General features: G+C 47.5%; 1 protein-coding gene across 1 annotated transcript in view; it reads right to left on the bottom strand.

The window, feature by feature from the left end:
- Nucleotides 1-15,128, bottom strand: part of LOC119430943 (uncharacterized) — a 125,650-nt gene extending 110,522 nt beyond the window's left edge. The window contains exon 1 of the mRNA XM_037698410.2: nucleotides 14,725-15,128. Coding sequence (XP_037554338.1) covers nucleotides 14,725-14,804 — 80 coding nt within the window. The 5' untranslated portion in view covers nucleotides 14,805-15,128. The remainder of the gene's footprint in view (nucleotides 1-14,724) is intronic.
- Nucleotides 15,129-15,510: the final 382 nt, after the last annotated feature.

Genomic DNA, 15,510 nt, shown 5'->3' with positions numbered 1-15,510 from the left:
TGCAACGCCCGGCCTGACGGCGCTGAGTTCTTGCTTGTTGTCCCCGCGCATCTTCGCTCTACTGTTTTGCGCCAGCTTCACGATGCACCGACGGCCGGACACCTAGGCGTGTCACGCACGTATGATCGCATCCGTAGGCGCTTCTTTTGGCCTGGTCTCTACCGTTCTGTGCGACAGTACGTTGCGGCTTGTGACCACTGCCAGCGACGCAAGACTCCTGCCCTACTGCCTGCTAGCAGCCTTCAGCCCCTCGACATCCCTGATGAACCATTTTTCCGGGTGGGACTCGATCTTCTAGGGCCTTTTCCCATGTCAACCACTGGCAATAGATGGGTTGCAGTCGCTACTGACTACGCAACGCGGTATGCTGTTACACGAGCACTTCCCACCAGCTGTGCTACTGATGTAGCCGATTTCCTTCTTCACGACGTCATCCTGCGCCACGGTGCTCCTCGTCAGTTAATCACGGACCGCGGCTGCTGCTTCCTGTCTAAAGTGGTCGACGACATTCTTCGTTCTTGCAAGACCAATCACAAGTTCACCACTGCGTACCATCCACAGACAAACGGCCTTACTGAACGCCTCAACCGTACTCTCACAGATATGCTTGCTATGTACGTGTCTGAGGACCACCGAGACTGGGACATTAACTTGCCTTTTGTGACCTTTGCCTACAACTCTTCTCGTCACGACACAGCTGGCTATTCACCTTTTTATCTACTGTTTGGCTACGACCCACCATTACCTATGGACACCATACTTCATGCTCACGCAGACACATCCTCTGCCTATGCTCGTGATGCTCTTGCCCGTGCTGACATCGCCCGTCAGGTTGCCCGCGATCGCTTGTCGGCTTCACAGGTCAAACAAGAATGTCTCTATGACCACCGACACCGGGAGGTGAACTTCCCTCCAGGATCGCTCGTCTTGCTGTGGTTCCCGTCACGTCGCGTTGGCCTATGCGAAAAACTTCTCTCCCGTTATGCTGGCCCTTACCGCGTCGTACGCAAAGTCACTAATGTGACCTATGAAATCGCTCCGCTAAATCCTACGTCGGCCTCTGCAACAATCGCGAGTGACATAGTCCATGTCCCGCGTCTTAAACCGTACCACTCTCAGCCCGGGCCCTAATTGCACCGGGACGGTGCTTCTGCCGCCGGCGGGTAATGTCACGAGCGGCGATCCTGTGGTCGGTGCTTGGACGATGACGACGACGACGGGTGGTTTTTCTGGTGTGCACGCGCTCCCCTGTACGATTGCTGCAGCGTTGTGCGCCTTACCCTGTAAATATATCCATTCTATATATACTCTCCCCGTAACAATATTAAAATTTCACAAAAGACTATTAATATTCGTGAGGAATAAGGATTATAAACAGGGATAAGGTGCCTTTCTGAGGCACCTTATCCCTGGTTATAATCCTTATTCCTCATGTGCTACTCCATCTGTCAGCCACCTCTTTTGATTAAAAATAGTCATGAATTTTTAGAAGGCATTTGACAAGGTGTTGCATAAAAAAATTACTTTTAAGGTAGACTCAGTTAACAAATTGGATTAAGCCTATCTAATTAACTGACAGCAATTTGTTATATTTGGGGAACAATGCTCCGAAAAGGTTTCCGTACATTCTGGCACCCTCCAGGGAACAGTGCTTGGTCTACATTTATAATATGTTTATGAATGACATTGTGAACAACATACGTGTTAAAATGAAATTGTACGCAGATTATTGCGTTATGTATTCTCAAGTGAAGCGCTCAGATGACAAATTGTTGTTAAACAAAGCATTTTAATAAGTAATCGCTTGATGTGATGCTTGGCAAATGCTTATCAGCTTCGATAAAACCATATTCATGAAAATTACACATAAAAAGAGTTATTAAAATCGCAGTACTTTTCAAACAATACCTTCCTCTTTGAAGTACAGCATTATAAGTATATCTAGGGTTCTGGATTACTAACAATCTTTGTTGGAATAAGCACTTTGATTACATCTCATAATACAAAACCTTTCCTTCTTAAAAGGGCCCTCAGGCATCCCACTCCCACTGTTTGCTTGCCTACAAATCCATAGTGATGCCATTACTTGACTACGCTGTCATTCTTTGGGATCCGTTAAGATTGAAGGTATACAAAAAAGGGCAGCTCATTTCATTTGCAATAATTTTAGGCTAACATCAGTAAGCGCTCTCATAGCAAGAGCAAACTTATACCTTCTCGAAGTGAAAGTAATAGAGTTTCTTGTCTTAAATTTTTGTGTCAGATAATTAACAGGCACTATAAAGTACGCCACCAGTTACGCCACCAGACAGTGCCATGACCTAACCATAACATTCTTTTGAACACACAAAAACTGCTTTAAGTACTAGTTTTTTTTTTTCAAGGACAGTAAGGGAGTGGAATAAACTGAGAAATGATGTTTTGCAGCCTTCTCTCAAAATGTTTGCCTTGTGTATCTAACGATTTCCTCCATCAGGATTTAGCGTTGTTCATTGTATGGCTCTGTTTGTAGAATCTGCTGATTTGTTCTCTTGTTTTTACCTGGTTTTGCTTATGTAGATGTTTTTACTAATTTTTAATTTGTTTTCTCTTCCTGTCAATTGTTTGTAATACCTTTGATTGCATTAAACCAGCCTGCTAAAATCCCTTTTCTGGGATTCAAGTAATGTGTAAATAAATAAACAATTAGTTACGTCTTACCAACAAGGCTTATTAAGTTCAAATGCTGCTGAATGTGGGAACACAATGGGTCCACCATATATTCGCTTGAATCCAATGAAATGTAAAGTAATGGGGTGGGAAATGGAGCAGTGCCCTGCAAAAGAGCAAACCATGTAAGGAAGCACCCTACAGTGCACAGACACAATGAAATACCGTGGGTTACATTTGGACCAAGGCCCCAACTACACATGAGAAGGAGCCGCGGCCGAAGGCCGCACGTTACCATGAGATTCTATGTAGGCAGACTCCGTGGACCTTCAACAAGTATGAGGTGATGAGGGGGTTGTGGAACATGGTTGCAGTACCAGGGCTGACCTATGGGAATGTCGTGCTATGAGTGTCCGCAGGCACAAGAGATTGCCTAGAGAGGCACCAAAGGAGACATGGGGTAGTCCACATTTGTAGCTTGCGAGAAAGCGGTCAAGGCGTTGCATGAAAAAAATGGCATCTGCACCTACCTAACAAAACAGGTATGGACACACGCCAGTTCAACTAGGTGGACATGTCACATGCGCACCCTGCGGAACTGCTACCACCTAGCCATCGTCTGCTTGAGACCCACAGAAGCTGAGGCTACGAAAACGCAAGCCACAGAAATATGTCTACAAGTGCGGCGATGCGAGAATTAGGAGTGGATGGATGTGGCTCAGAAGAAGCCCTCCTTGACGGTTTATCGGATGTGGAAGAACGCCATCAGCAAGGAGGACTTCTTTGTTAATTCATGGGAAAGCAACCTGTTGGCAAAAGCACGCTCGAGAGCACTGCATACGGAGCACTGCAGTGGATAGCGCACCATGTTGATGAGCTTGATGCTTGAAGCAGACAATGGAAGAACGTTGAAGTGCTCCTGGTACATGCCTATGCACATCAGGGAAACTAGCTCCTGTATCGACGAGCAAGTTGGGCGGGGTGTTTGCAACAATCACTTTGGCATAAATAATTGCCGGGCAGCAACTCTGTGCCTGTGTTGTTGGCACGGAAGAGACTGCCCTAGCTGACTGTTTCAGCAGACGAAGAAGTGAGTTGAGCTCTTGCAGCAGATGCTCGATGTGCTCGGCTCCATGGACGGCAGAATGACGTGTAATTTCCCACTTTCTTAGATGCGTGGCATGTGACATGTTTGACTGGGCAGCCCAGATCAGATGCTATGTGCTGAGCTGATCCACATTGGTAGCCATAGACGGTAGCATCTTGACTTGCCTTTCGAAATCCTTGCCAAGCACCATGTTGGCCACGCCGAGACAAGGAAGGAGAAGCAGGAGCAGCAGCAGCAGCAGCAGCCTGACAACCGTCATGTTGCGTACTCAGGGAAGGAACACAATGATTGGAGACTGTCTTGCCGCTGCGTAGCGATGCAATGTACCGGAGTACTGTTCAAAACTTGCAGCCCTTTGTGGAGTTGTTCGACGCTTCGTCCAATGTTCTCTGCTTTTTAAGCATCAACAATGGTGCCTCGTAAAGAAGTCTTTCACGAATTTTTGTTGAGGCAACTCCTTGTAGAATTTGTGGGGTCTCACTCGCGCTCTTGGGACAAAGGGACGACAACACAGTAGTGCAAACAATCAAAAGGGCATTTATTGCAGCTTTCATACACTAATACACGCTAGCCGAATTACTACCAATAGAACACTCACATGGGCGCGCGACAAATCAAGGAAGTCCGACTCACCGCGACCGGATAGCGAGCAAATAAGTTCGCCCTATGTTATGACACCAACGCGTAGTCGTTCACGTGTACGGTCACGCGAACGGTGGCGCGTTTGAACAATCCGTGTTTGTCCATACCGGTGTCCTGCTCCTAGCCACACGAGACGGTCTCGCGAAGCGTGGATCGGCGCACGGGTGGAACGTCTGCATCGCTCACCGATCCCAACCCGAAGAAGAAGCGCCTTCCACCTTTTGCTCCCAAGTCACCCCGCCGTTCCGTGGCGTTAACATTGCGACACTTGCGTCATCTCTTGCAATGCACCGCAACCCCTACGCCCGCCGCCGGCGCTTAGCCACGCGGAGAAGCCGGATTGCAGGAGACACGAGCTATGTGGGGAAAACAACATCAGGGGACGCGTGAGAGTCGCGCATCCCCACAAATTTGGTCGTGTAGAGACTCGTCATGCCATGAGCCAAACGCGCAGGTCAGAGCCAACCGATGTAAGGCAGCAACAAAGTCTTTCCTAGACTTTCCAGGTTGCTGCTTGCGGTCCCTGAAAATGATGTGATGCCCCAAGCAGTTGAAACCATCTTCGTGGTGTTTGCTAAAGACTCGAATCCTGACCTGCAACTGCATAGTGGCAGGGCCCGCTTACGATGTCAAGTCATAGAATAAACGCTGACCCTCGAACCCCAAGTTCACCAACAAAACTGCCTCTTTCCTATCCTCCGGTACAACCTCGTCTCCGATCGCATGTAGAAAAGTTTCGAACGTTTCCAAGTAAGCCAAGGTACTGCAGATGTACCAGGGGCAGGAAGAAATGGTGGCGGAGGTGCGAACACCACACACGGAACGCCGGACCAAGCAGTAGTATTTGCAGTCTATGGAGGCGAAATACTAGTAGTGGCAGCAAGTAGTGGTACAAAGCTTTACCTCGTTGCCAGTTGTAGTATGCCTCAATATGGTGGCCAGACAAGAGGCATACTACACAAACACAGTGCATCCTCTACAATCCACAAATTGAACACATTACCATGGAGTGCCCAAACATACATCTGGCCCTCAGGACAAGCTTGCTATAGACCGAGCTCGGGTGTCTTGATGGCAACAACCAGCAAGAGCAGAGGGAAATTTTGGAAACGACGAAGCACCGATTTGAATACCGGTGGCATTATGGGGCACCATAATCTAGGACGTTTTTATTTTGTCTGCTAGTTTTTTTCATTCCTTTTATTGTACCCATGTGTTGGCTATGCCGCGCTCTCCGTGCATGGTGACCCACAAAATCGGCATCAACGAATGTGTTCTGCATGGTCAATTTGTGTGGTTATACCCAACATATACTGTGCACATTGACTATGAAAAACACCACACTTCTCGACAGAACTCCCCACTTCTTGGCAGTCAGCCCAAAATGCACTCGAATAGCGGTGGGCACGCACAAGGTTTCGGAATGTTTCAAAGCAGATGACATGGCCCCACAGTCTCAACATCACACAAGCCATGTCAAAATAATGATGTAGTCATTGGGAGGGGCTTAGAGAGAGCGATTTCAAATTTAAACTTGAGTTTAAAATGTGCACTGACAGCCCAGTTCTTATTTTCTGTGTTGAACCATACTAGCCACTGCACTTGCAGTTACAACGATAAACTGAGAAGAGTTGGATGACTACATCATGGCCCCTTTAAGGAATGCTCAATAGTCAAAGTAAATCTGGAGCCATATGACATGGTGTCTCTCAAAAGTGCTACGTTAATTTGGGATGTTAAACCACAGCAATCAATCAATCAATCGATACGTGCAGACCTTGTGCTGGCAAAAGCATCTTGCATTCAGACTGTGTACATCATAACCTGCTTTAAAAATCAGAAAAATTATTTGAGCTGCACTAGTAAATTACCCTTCTACAACCCCCCCCCCCCCCCACCAAAAAATCCACTATTACCAAAACAAGAAGGTTGCTAAGCCAGGAAAGATGCAAAAACGAAAGACCGGTGGCGACGCCATCTGTTCAAGCCCGGCTAACTTTTCATCGATGAAGATGCTGCATTCTAATGGAGCCAAAAGAGAAACTGGGCAAGCTTGAATAACTTTTGCAGGGCCACAATGGCCCAAATACGGGTAACGAATACACGACATCACACTGGGGTTCTGGAGCAAAATGAGCAAAATTGAACTTTGGCCTTCATTTCCTCTACTAATCAACCAATTACTGTAAAATTAACAAAAATGGAGTTTTGAAAGAACACTTTATCACTATTAACTGAGTCACTGTTTCTATACCATAGCAGCAGCCCTGTGTTTCTGCTCTCTATATAGATGTAATCAAGAATTCAATTAGACATCATCTGGTCAGGTAAAAGAATCAATAAGACGACAGCGGGCAGGAGGAGGCGGGGGGGGGGGGGGGGGGTATTTTGTACATGTTCACCTAGTAGACATGTCCATTTCGACTGTAGTGATTGGCTGGACTGGGGTATTGACACGAAAGGAACAAGGCCCACACTTAGTTTTCTTCTCGGTAGCAGTGATGCTACTGCGGACTACTGATTTGGAGCAATTTTTGGAGCATCAGAAATTTCATTTTGGAGCACTTTGGAGCAGGAAATTTGGCATTTGGGAGCAGCTTGGAGCAGCTGATTTTTCACATCCTGAAGCATTTCAAAAAAACGAGTGTACATGCGACACACACACACACACGCACACACACACACAATTGTCATATATTGCTAGTTTTCCCAGATGTCATTCCGTATATCCATAAACAGAAATGATGGACACATTGGCGGCATGCAGTTATTATAATCACATGTCATGCTGCGCTTCAAACAAGCGACAGTAGAACCCCGCTGTTACGTTCCCGGGCGCTGCGTCTTCCCGGCTGTTAAAGCTCCCATAGCACCGCTGTTGCGTCGCAAATGTGGGACCGTTCTCGCATCATGTGGCCTCTGGGCTGCTGTGCCTTTGTTCTGCGTTTTTCATGTTTGTATGGCATTCTTTACTGCTGCTCTACAAAGAGCATTGTGCCTGGGTTTCAAACCAAGTGAGGTGCAGAACTATGTGGGCATAAATCGTTGTACCTGCAGACTGCCTCATTGATAGCAGTCTCTAGTGCAGTCAGTGAGGCATTGTTTTCTTTTGGTAGAATCAACCATGTTACTGAATGAAGGCTCTCAGCAGCCTTCTGAATCATCATCTTCCATTGACAATGGCCATGAAGGTTAGGAGAGCCACTGATAGATAGGCAGCAATGCAGCTGCTATGTGCTTTCCAGCCTGTACTTTTATCATGCCTCACTTCTGCAGCCAGGTAGGTGTCTGTGCCAGCCCAAGTGGTCTTTAGTGAGCAGAGCTCATGATGAGGTTCTCTTTATGAAGGTAGATAGGTATTGTTACGAGATATCGTGGCATTACGATAATAGAGTCGGCACACGATGTGCTAAGTCGCGGGTACGAGGTGCCGACGCGCGAAATGCCTGGTCGCGGGTCCAAATAATAGACGCTCGGTAAGCTCAATCGCGCAGTCGGAGGGGCCGACGCGCGAAATGCCTATACGCGGGTCCGAGGAATAAACGCTCAAGGTGTCGACACTCGATGAGCGATGTGCGGACGCGCGAAATGCCTAGCCGCGGGCTCGAGGAGTCGACGCTCGAAGTGCCGACGCGAGAAGTGCCTAGCCGCGGGTCCGACGAGTCGACACTCGATGAGCGATGTGCCGACGTGCGAAATGCCTAGCCGCGGGCTTGAGGAGGCGACGCTCGATTAGCTTAGTCGCGCCTTCCGAGGTGCCGACGCGCGAAATGCCTAGCCGCGGGCTCGAGGAGTTGACGCTCGCAGGGCCGACGCGCGAAGTGCCTAGCCGCGGGTCCGAGGAGTCGAGACTCGCTGAGCGATGTGCCGACGCGCGAAATGCGTAGCCGCGGGCTCGAGGAGTCGTCGCTCGATGTGCTTAGTCGCGCAGACGGAGGCGCGGATGCACGAAATGCTTAGGCAACACCTCCTAAATTGGAGGCGTTGGCTTAGGCAAGGATCCGAGAAGCCCGCGCGCAATGTGCTTGATCGCCGAGTCGGAGACGCCTACGCGCGAAAGGCTTAGCCGCGTGACCGAGGATTCCGTGCCCGAAGCTAGGTCGCGAATCCGCGTCGCCGATGCTCCGAATGCTTAGCCGCGGGTCTGAGACGTCTACAAAAAGCGGGATCAGCCACGCTACAGCGATGTCCACGTAGCGCCCGCTCTAATACTAATCGAGATTACGGAAACTGCCCAGAGATCGCGAAGATACCGCAACAAGCGGTGCAGACGACGCCATCGCGAAGCGAGAACCGGACCATTTGGCGAACCGCGCTGGAGTCACGTGGCGGGCGCGGGCAATCGGTGGCTCCGGCACGACCTTCAATCATTTGCTTTTTCTGAGCTTGTTTTATTGCGATAGCAATTATATGGACACTCAAAAGCAGATTTCTGCCGTCGGCGTCGCCGTCGCCGTCGCTGTCGCCGTCGCCGTGAGGTTCCGTATGACGTCATTTGGAGAAGAAATCGTCGCGCGCCGAACGCTGTATGTGCGAGTGAAAGGGCGCGAGGGGCGCGTCTTTCACGGGGAGTGAACGCACGGCGGAGAACAAACGCGCGTTCTGCGCCGTGCTCGCTTAAGGGCTGCAGAAGTAGGCGTCTCTGTTCTCCTTCACAATCACCATGTATGTAGAGCAAACGCGCCTTCTTCCAACGAGCGAGAGGCCGTGGGGGAGGGGGAGGGAAATGAGGCGACGTTTAGCTGCGGCACGCAGTGCCTATTTATATCAGAGGCTCCGGCAACAGTCACCAACGCCGCACGCATTTTGAGCGAACGCGGGCAAAACGCCGATGGCGTCGACAACAGTTCTGCGTGTTGTTGCTACCAAAGCCGCTCACCTTACTTCGTATGACATTGCTGTGTTGCTATCGCATTCATTGCTTCGCCCTTAGGGCGAAACTGTGACATTTTTTTGTATGGAGGAGATAGCTGAAGCGGCAAATTTGAAGGTGGAGAAATGTGCTTTCCAACGAGTCCAAGATGGCGGCGCTCGGCTGCCCCGTTCCGGAGATATCCTGGCTTGAAAAATGCCTTTTTTCGCGATGTCCGCGAAATTTTTCGGCACCTTGGCTGATACAACAATTTTTTTAGAGCCCTTCTACTTTGGTTTTCAGCGATGATATTTCGGAATCAGATAAAATAAGAGTTACAGAAATTGAAAATGTGATTAAAAAATAGATTTTTAGCCATTTTTCGCGATGCGAAAGCCGCGTCCCCCCTTAATCGGGACGCACGCGCTACTGCTGTTTCGTCTCCTGTTCGCAACTAAGGCTAGCCCTATCATCGCGTTGCAGGTTTTAATTCCCCGTTGGTGCAATTGTCGGCGATAGACGCCGCCAAATCCGAGACTGTTTGGCGCAGTTAGGCGCAATTTTCGTCGATTGTATCAGGATGGCGCAGTAAATCCCATTTGGCGCACTTTGGCGCAGTTGGCGCAGGAGTGGAATCACTGCTCGGTAGTTAAGCTTCAGCCAATCAGCAGTGGCTTTAATGGAATGTCCACTAGGTGGATACTTTGAGAATACCCCCCCCCCCCCCCCAGTCACTGACCACTGTCATTAACAAAAATTTGGCATTTCAAGATCTGTACAAATCCCTTGTTCCCAATGAGCCGGTCCTACTACAAGATTCATTTACAGGGTGCCTAGCAAATTTTTGTGTCAAAATTTCCTACCTTACCCAAATTTTAGATGATTTTGCAGAAAAAATTGTATGACCAAAAAAAATGCATCAGAAGGCAGCAACCACTTTTTTCACCATAATTTTTCTCGCAACATGAAGAAAATGGGGCAGTCCAGAAGGAACAATACTTGGGGGTAAACTGTCAGCTTACACTGGCAAAGGGAAAAATGTAAGTACAGTAGACTTCTAGAAGAGGCATGAATTGGGCTAGTTCGTGTGCATTAATTTTTTTTTTTCGCTAAGTACAGTAGGACGCAACAGGGACAAAACGAACACTGAATATGAAGCGGACACGAAGTGAAGCAGGGAGCACAAACTACCAACTGGTTTATTGTCACATCATTATGCAGTATTTAAAGCACACGACGACGTATTGCGACTACGTGAACTATGGTTACAGCAGATACTCTCAGCTTGCATTCTCACATTTCTGGTTGTTATGAATCCATTGGTGTATTCTGCATGCATTCTTTGCGAAAGTGATTTCGTCCTTTGTTAGCATGATTGAAGGCGAGCTCACACAGTTGTCTTTTTCTTCTATCTCTAAAGCCTCTCTGATTTCCCTGGTTATTTTATCTTTTTCTTTAGCGACGACTGTCGTCCTGTCGAAGTAAACTGCGCATTTGCACGTTCTACGATGGATGGCGAGATTGTTGGATGCGGCTAATTGCTCGCATGCGTAACGATGTATTCTGAGCCTGTCAATCAGACAGCATCCCGTCTGGCTCACGTATACCTTGCGAAATTTAGGCGGTATCTTGTGCACAACGTTATTTTCACAGGCTACGTATTTTTGCATGTGTGTCCTCTAACAGTTGGTAGTTTGTGTGCGCTCCCGTGTGTCACTTCGTGTCCGCTTCATATTCAGTGTTTGTTTCGTTCCTGTTGTGTCCTACTGTACTTAGCGCAAGAAAAAAAAAAACCAGTAGACTTCCCTCAATTCCACGCTGGCTAATACAATTTTTTGGTTACTTCAATCCCCACAGGAGGTCCTGGCCGGCTCCCATACATTTCTATGGGCTCAAACTCTCCTTATTTGAATCCTGAAATTTGCCTTTGCCAGGAAATTCCAACTTGGGTGATCAGCACACACACGCCTAACCCCAATAGCGTCCCCTGTGGTGGCTCCAAAGCCGCAGCATCTGTCTTGGCAGCGCTTAGAATAACAGTGAATGCATCACACAAACCTCATCTCTTGTCTAAGATGCCCATTTTCGGCCTGTGCACCTGTGCCATGCACCAAGACCAGGAATGACGAGCTTTCTAGTTCTAAATTCTGAAATTTCTGTAGGCAAGTGCACTGAAAATTATGAGGCTATGTTATCACTTGCCACACCATGCGGATGGCATCCAACGAGATCAAGTGAAATCTTGCAGGGAGTACAAAATTTCAACCAACATTATGGTCGAACTCTATGGGCCACATAATAATGCCATGATAAAATTCTTATTGTTTTTTTTTTTCAGGGTCTGTGAACATCTGTTTACAAGATCTTGAGAAAAATTAATGGTGTTCTTTTTAATTTTTTAAATCAAAACTAGACAATTGAGGCAAACTGTAATAATGGTAATTTGTGATACAGCAACAATATTCAGCACAATTGTTGAAAGGTTAAGCTCTCACAGTGCACTAAGCTTTAAAAGGCTACCTGCATTGGTTTAGGAGATGAAAATTTGTAAATGTGGCAACTTTTTAAAATTGTTGCACATTAGGATATTTTGCTATAACAGAAGCCTCAAACAATAGAGAGTTGTAGAAAAGGGGCCGCAAAAGTTTGGGGCCCCAAAGAGCTTTGCGGGTGTTAGCATTGGGGCATGCCAGAGTGAAGAGTTTTAGAATAGGGCTTTGCGTTTGCGGATAGCGTCATGCACTTGCAGCGCCATTACGGTGTCAAATAAAAACTATTATAAATAATAAAATAAACTATACCATTTTAAGATAAGAAGAGCAATTTTAACTTTCGTGTTTTTGCATTTAATTACAATTTATCAGTTATTCTATTAGCAGCAAGCGATATGTTGCGCTTAATTTTGAGTAACCAACTTTACATGCCTTCACCAGACAAGCTAATCTATGTTAGGCCTATGAGCCATGAAATCGACAATCGAATTGGGAATAAGCGACGCCTAATGAATCAATCTTCATTACACACAGTTGAGAAAATGCGATAACCACAGCCACTTTTCCTAGCTTACAAACTTCACACGTTACCACGAATCGAGCCCAGTTTGGTGCTCAGTTCGAGCCGTCGCTTCGATGGGCAACGCCATGTTTGTTTACGCAAAGCTTTTGGGGCAGCTTATGGCACTCCCGCTAAATCAGTGAAATAGCATGCCCGACCCAAAACCCAAGCGCAGTTTGCATCTCGCGCATGCGCAGTGGTTTTGACGCTATTTCTTTGGGGCCCCAAAACGTTTGGGGCCCCTATTCTAAAACCCTCCAATGCTAGCCGACTCTTCTTTACGTATACGTCTTGCACAAAAAGAATGCATTCTATGCAGCCGTAATATTTCTCATTTCACATTGTTGTGAATTTGCGAGAATGATTAGTGCATGAATACGGTGTGCCTCCATGCTGAAGAACATTGGTATTTCTTTCCCTCCTAAGTCATCCATTTGCCAAAGAAGCCAGGTTCACTTTGGTGCTACCGAGCACATAAAATATAAAATGGAATCTAAAATATGAATTTACCAGTGCCAGTGAAACGACCAGTGCTAGTTGCAGGATACCTGAAACTAGCATTGGTCTCCCAATATCCACCTACAAACTCACAACACAATGCACTACAATTCTGCTTGTTATCCTTTATTTTTAAGCGTTTCTTGCCCACTGCAAGACAAACCTTCCCCACTGCAGACAGACCACCAACATATATACCTCATGACCAATTTAGTGAATGGTCACAAAGTTGGTGGGGGTCATTTCGCATGATCTGAGCACTGATCAGCTTCCTTACATTAAAAATGGCAATATGTGCCCCATTATAAGTAATAAAGGTTAATCAGTGAAATCAGTGCCATAATTATTCTATTGACAAGTACAACAGATCCTGAAGTCTGCCACAGCAGCTTCTGCCATCAATAACTATTTTACCTTCAACTTTTTTCATGCCTTTAATAATAATTGTACACAGCTGTAGCTGAAAAATCTGGTATAAAATTCCCTCATGATCTGGCAAACGAAAAGTTGTGGCAGCAACTAGAGTATAATGCCGAGCAGTATCAGGTCATCGCTTTTTCAGTAGCTGACAACCACAAAAAGAAAAAGACAACGAGGCACTATGATCTGCCATAGCAACGATGAGTGGAGTTTACACCACCTGTCAACATACCACCAGATTCACAATCAACACAAGCACATTGAACTCATGGAAAATTTCTCAGCAACTTCACTAATAACAAGTACACAGTGCCCCCAGCATACAATGTAAATGATCACTTAAGAAGCGCCCAAGTCCCTCTCAGAGCTATCATTGTGTAGACCATTTTTGACACACCTACCTGTCGTCCACTCTGCTTTGTGTGACGTCAGCATCAAACAAAAGCCACCAAAGCACAGAAACTGCAACAATACCATGATTGGGGCGAATTGGTTCATCTTTACAGCATTATATGACAGCATTAAGGTCATTGGTTAATCTTTACAGCATTATCTGACAATGATAACAGCCAACCATCACTGATAACAGTGATGGTTGGCAGTAGACTTCAGTCCTCGTCCTTGGAACTCTTTTATGAACGCTGTCACAGTAACTGATATATGTCTGCAAGTGTGCAGCACATTCTTACATTTTGACGGCACTCCAAAAAAGTAGTTGAGACAACGGACCTTTGGTCACCAGCAGAAGCAGACGTCGTGCACACACTTGCCAACTTGAGGTTCCGACCCTCGCTTAAAAAGCTCACACGAGCCAAACGCGACGAATGACACGATGAGGGGCGGTAACGTTATTAACGTCGCGTCGTGGGTAGGTATCACAGTTCAGCGTCGCAGGAAACCCCCAGAATCCATCATGTGTCACCCCACCCGTACAACAACACGTCGCTCGCGCATCCATGCTCGCCTGCACCAAGGTCACTACCCTCGACGTCTCGCTCACACGATTTTTTTTTTTTTTTTAATCGGTTTCTACCATTTACTCGTCGGTAGGCAAGACTGTCGGGCAGGCGCGAAAGAACGCGACATATTGTGGAGGGACGAAGTGCGGCGTTTTTATCTAAAGTGACCGAAACGCGATACGACGTCGCTCGCAGTTTCCCGGTCTCGAACAGCGGAAGCGAAGCAAAGCTGGGGAACACCGCGCAGTGTCGCGGGTTCGTGTCCACAGTTCCGCGTTTTTAGAGCGCCGGCGTTGTTTTATCGCCTATCTGCATCAACTTCGGGGCAGGCCCCGGAGGAGACGACGAAGTGGACCCGCACAAATCAACAACACGTTGCCAGTGCAGCTGCGGCGAGCGCTCTTATCGGAGTCGCGCGCGTTTCCCGTTTTCCGCGCGCGCATCCTCTCAGATGCAGCGACGCGACTCGTCGTATAAAAACAAAAAGCAAGGAACCAAATCGCTGTCTTATCTCGCGCTGTCGCTGCGCCGGCTGAACTCACTTGGTCGTGCTGGCCACGGCGACTGGCGTCGTACTACAGTGCACTGTAGTCGTACGATGAGGGAGCCGACACCAAACCATCGGACAGGGACACCTCGCGAACAAGTTGTTCACAGTGCGCGACACGACACACCTTCAAAAGTGCCGCGACCGCTTTTTCGGCAGGCCCAGCGTTGACGTGACGTTCGCATAGCAAGAACGTTGTTGCGCGTTGAAAACGAATTTCCAAATATCGGCGCGTATGCGTACCATGCGCGTACGCCCACCAAAAGCTCTCTGCAGTCTGCAACCATGTGACTGCTACTATGGGTAGAGTGGAGATATATTGGTAGAGTTTAGACATGGAGGTTTTTTTCCTTCCTCCATGAGTTTAGAGCACGGTTACAGTGTACTAGTACTGTAGCACGGTGTAAGAATGTTTAGAGTGTACTAGAATATGGTCGAGTGGGACGAGCGGCTGGGGCGGCGCATGCTTTGCAGTGAGGCGCCCGACGTGGAAAAATACTGGGGCGGCGCTGCGGTCGAAGTGGATTGGGTTGCATCAAGGTCGCGCCGTTGGAAACTGCTGGCGATACTGCTCGGCAGGGTCATTCGTACTACTTCGCGCGCTGGTATTTGCGTTCAGACCGATCAAATGGGGTTCATAATTGCATATGGTATGTATTTATGCCTTAAGAATAAATCCCTTTCCTTTCTCTTCTTTATTTATTTTTTATTATCTTCTAATGCCGGTCGGTGATTGCGCGTGCATTGCTGCCGCAGTGTCGGCTTTCATTCTACTGTTATT

This window comes from Dermacentor silvarum, chromosome 10 (genome assembly GCF_013339745.2).
Source record: "Dermacentor silvarum isolate Dsil-2018 chromosome 10, BIME_Dsil_1.4, whole genome shotgun sequence".
NCBI lineage: Eukaryota > Metazoa > Arthropoda > Arachnida > Ixodida > Ixodidae > Dermacentor > Dermacentor silvarum.
This window is presented reverse-complemented; position numbering and strand designations above follow the sequence as displayed.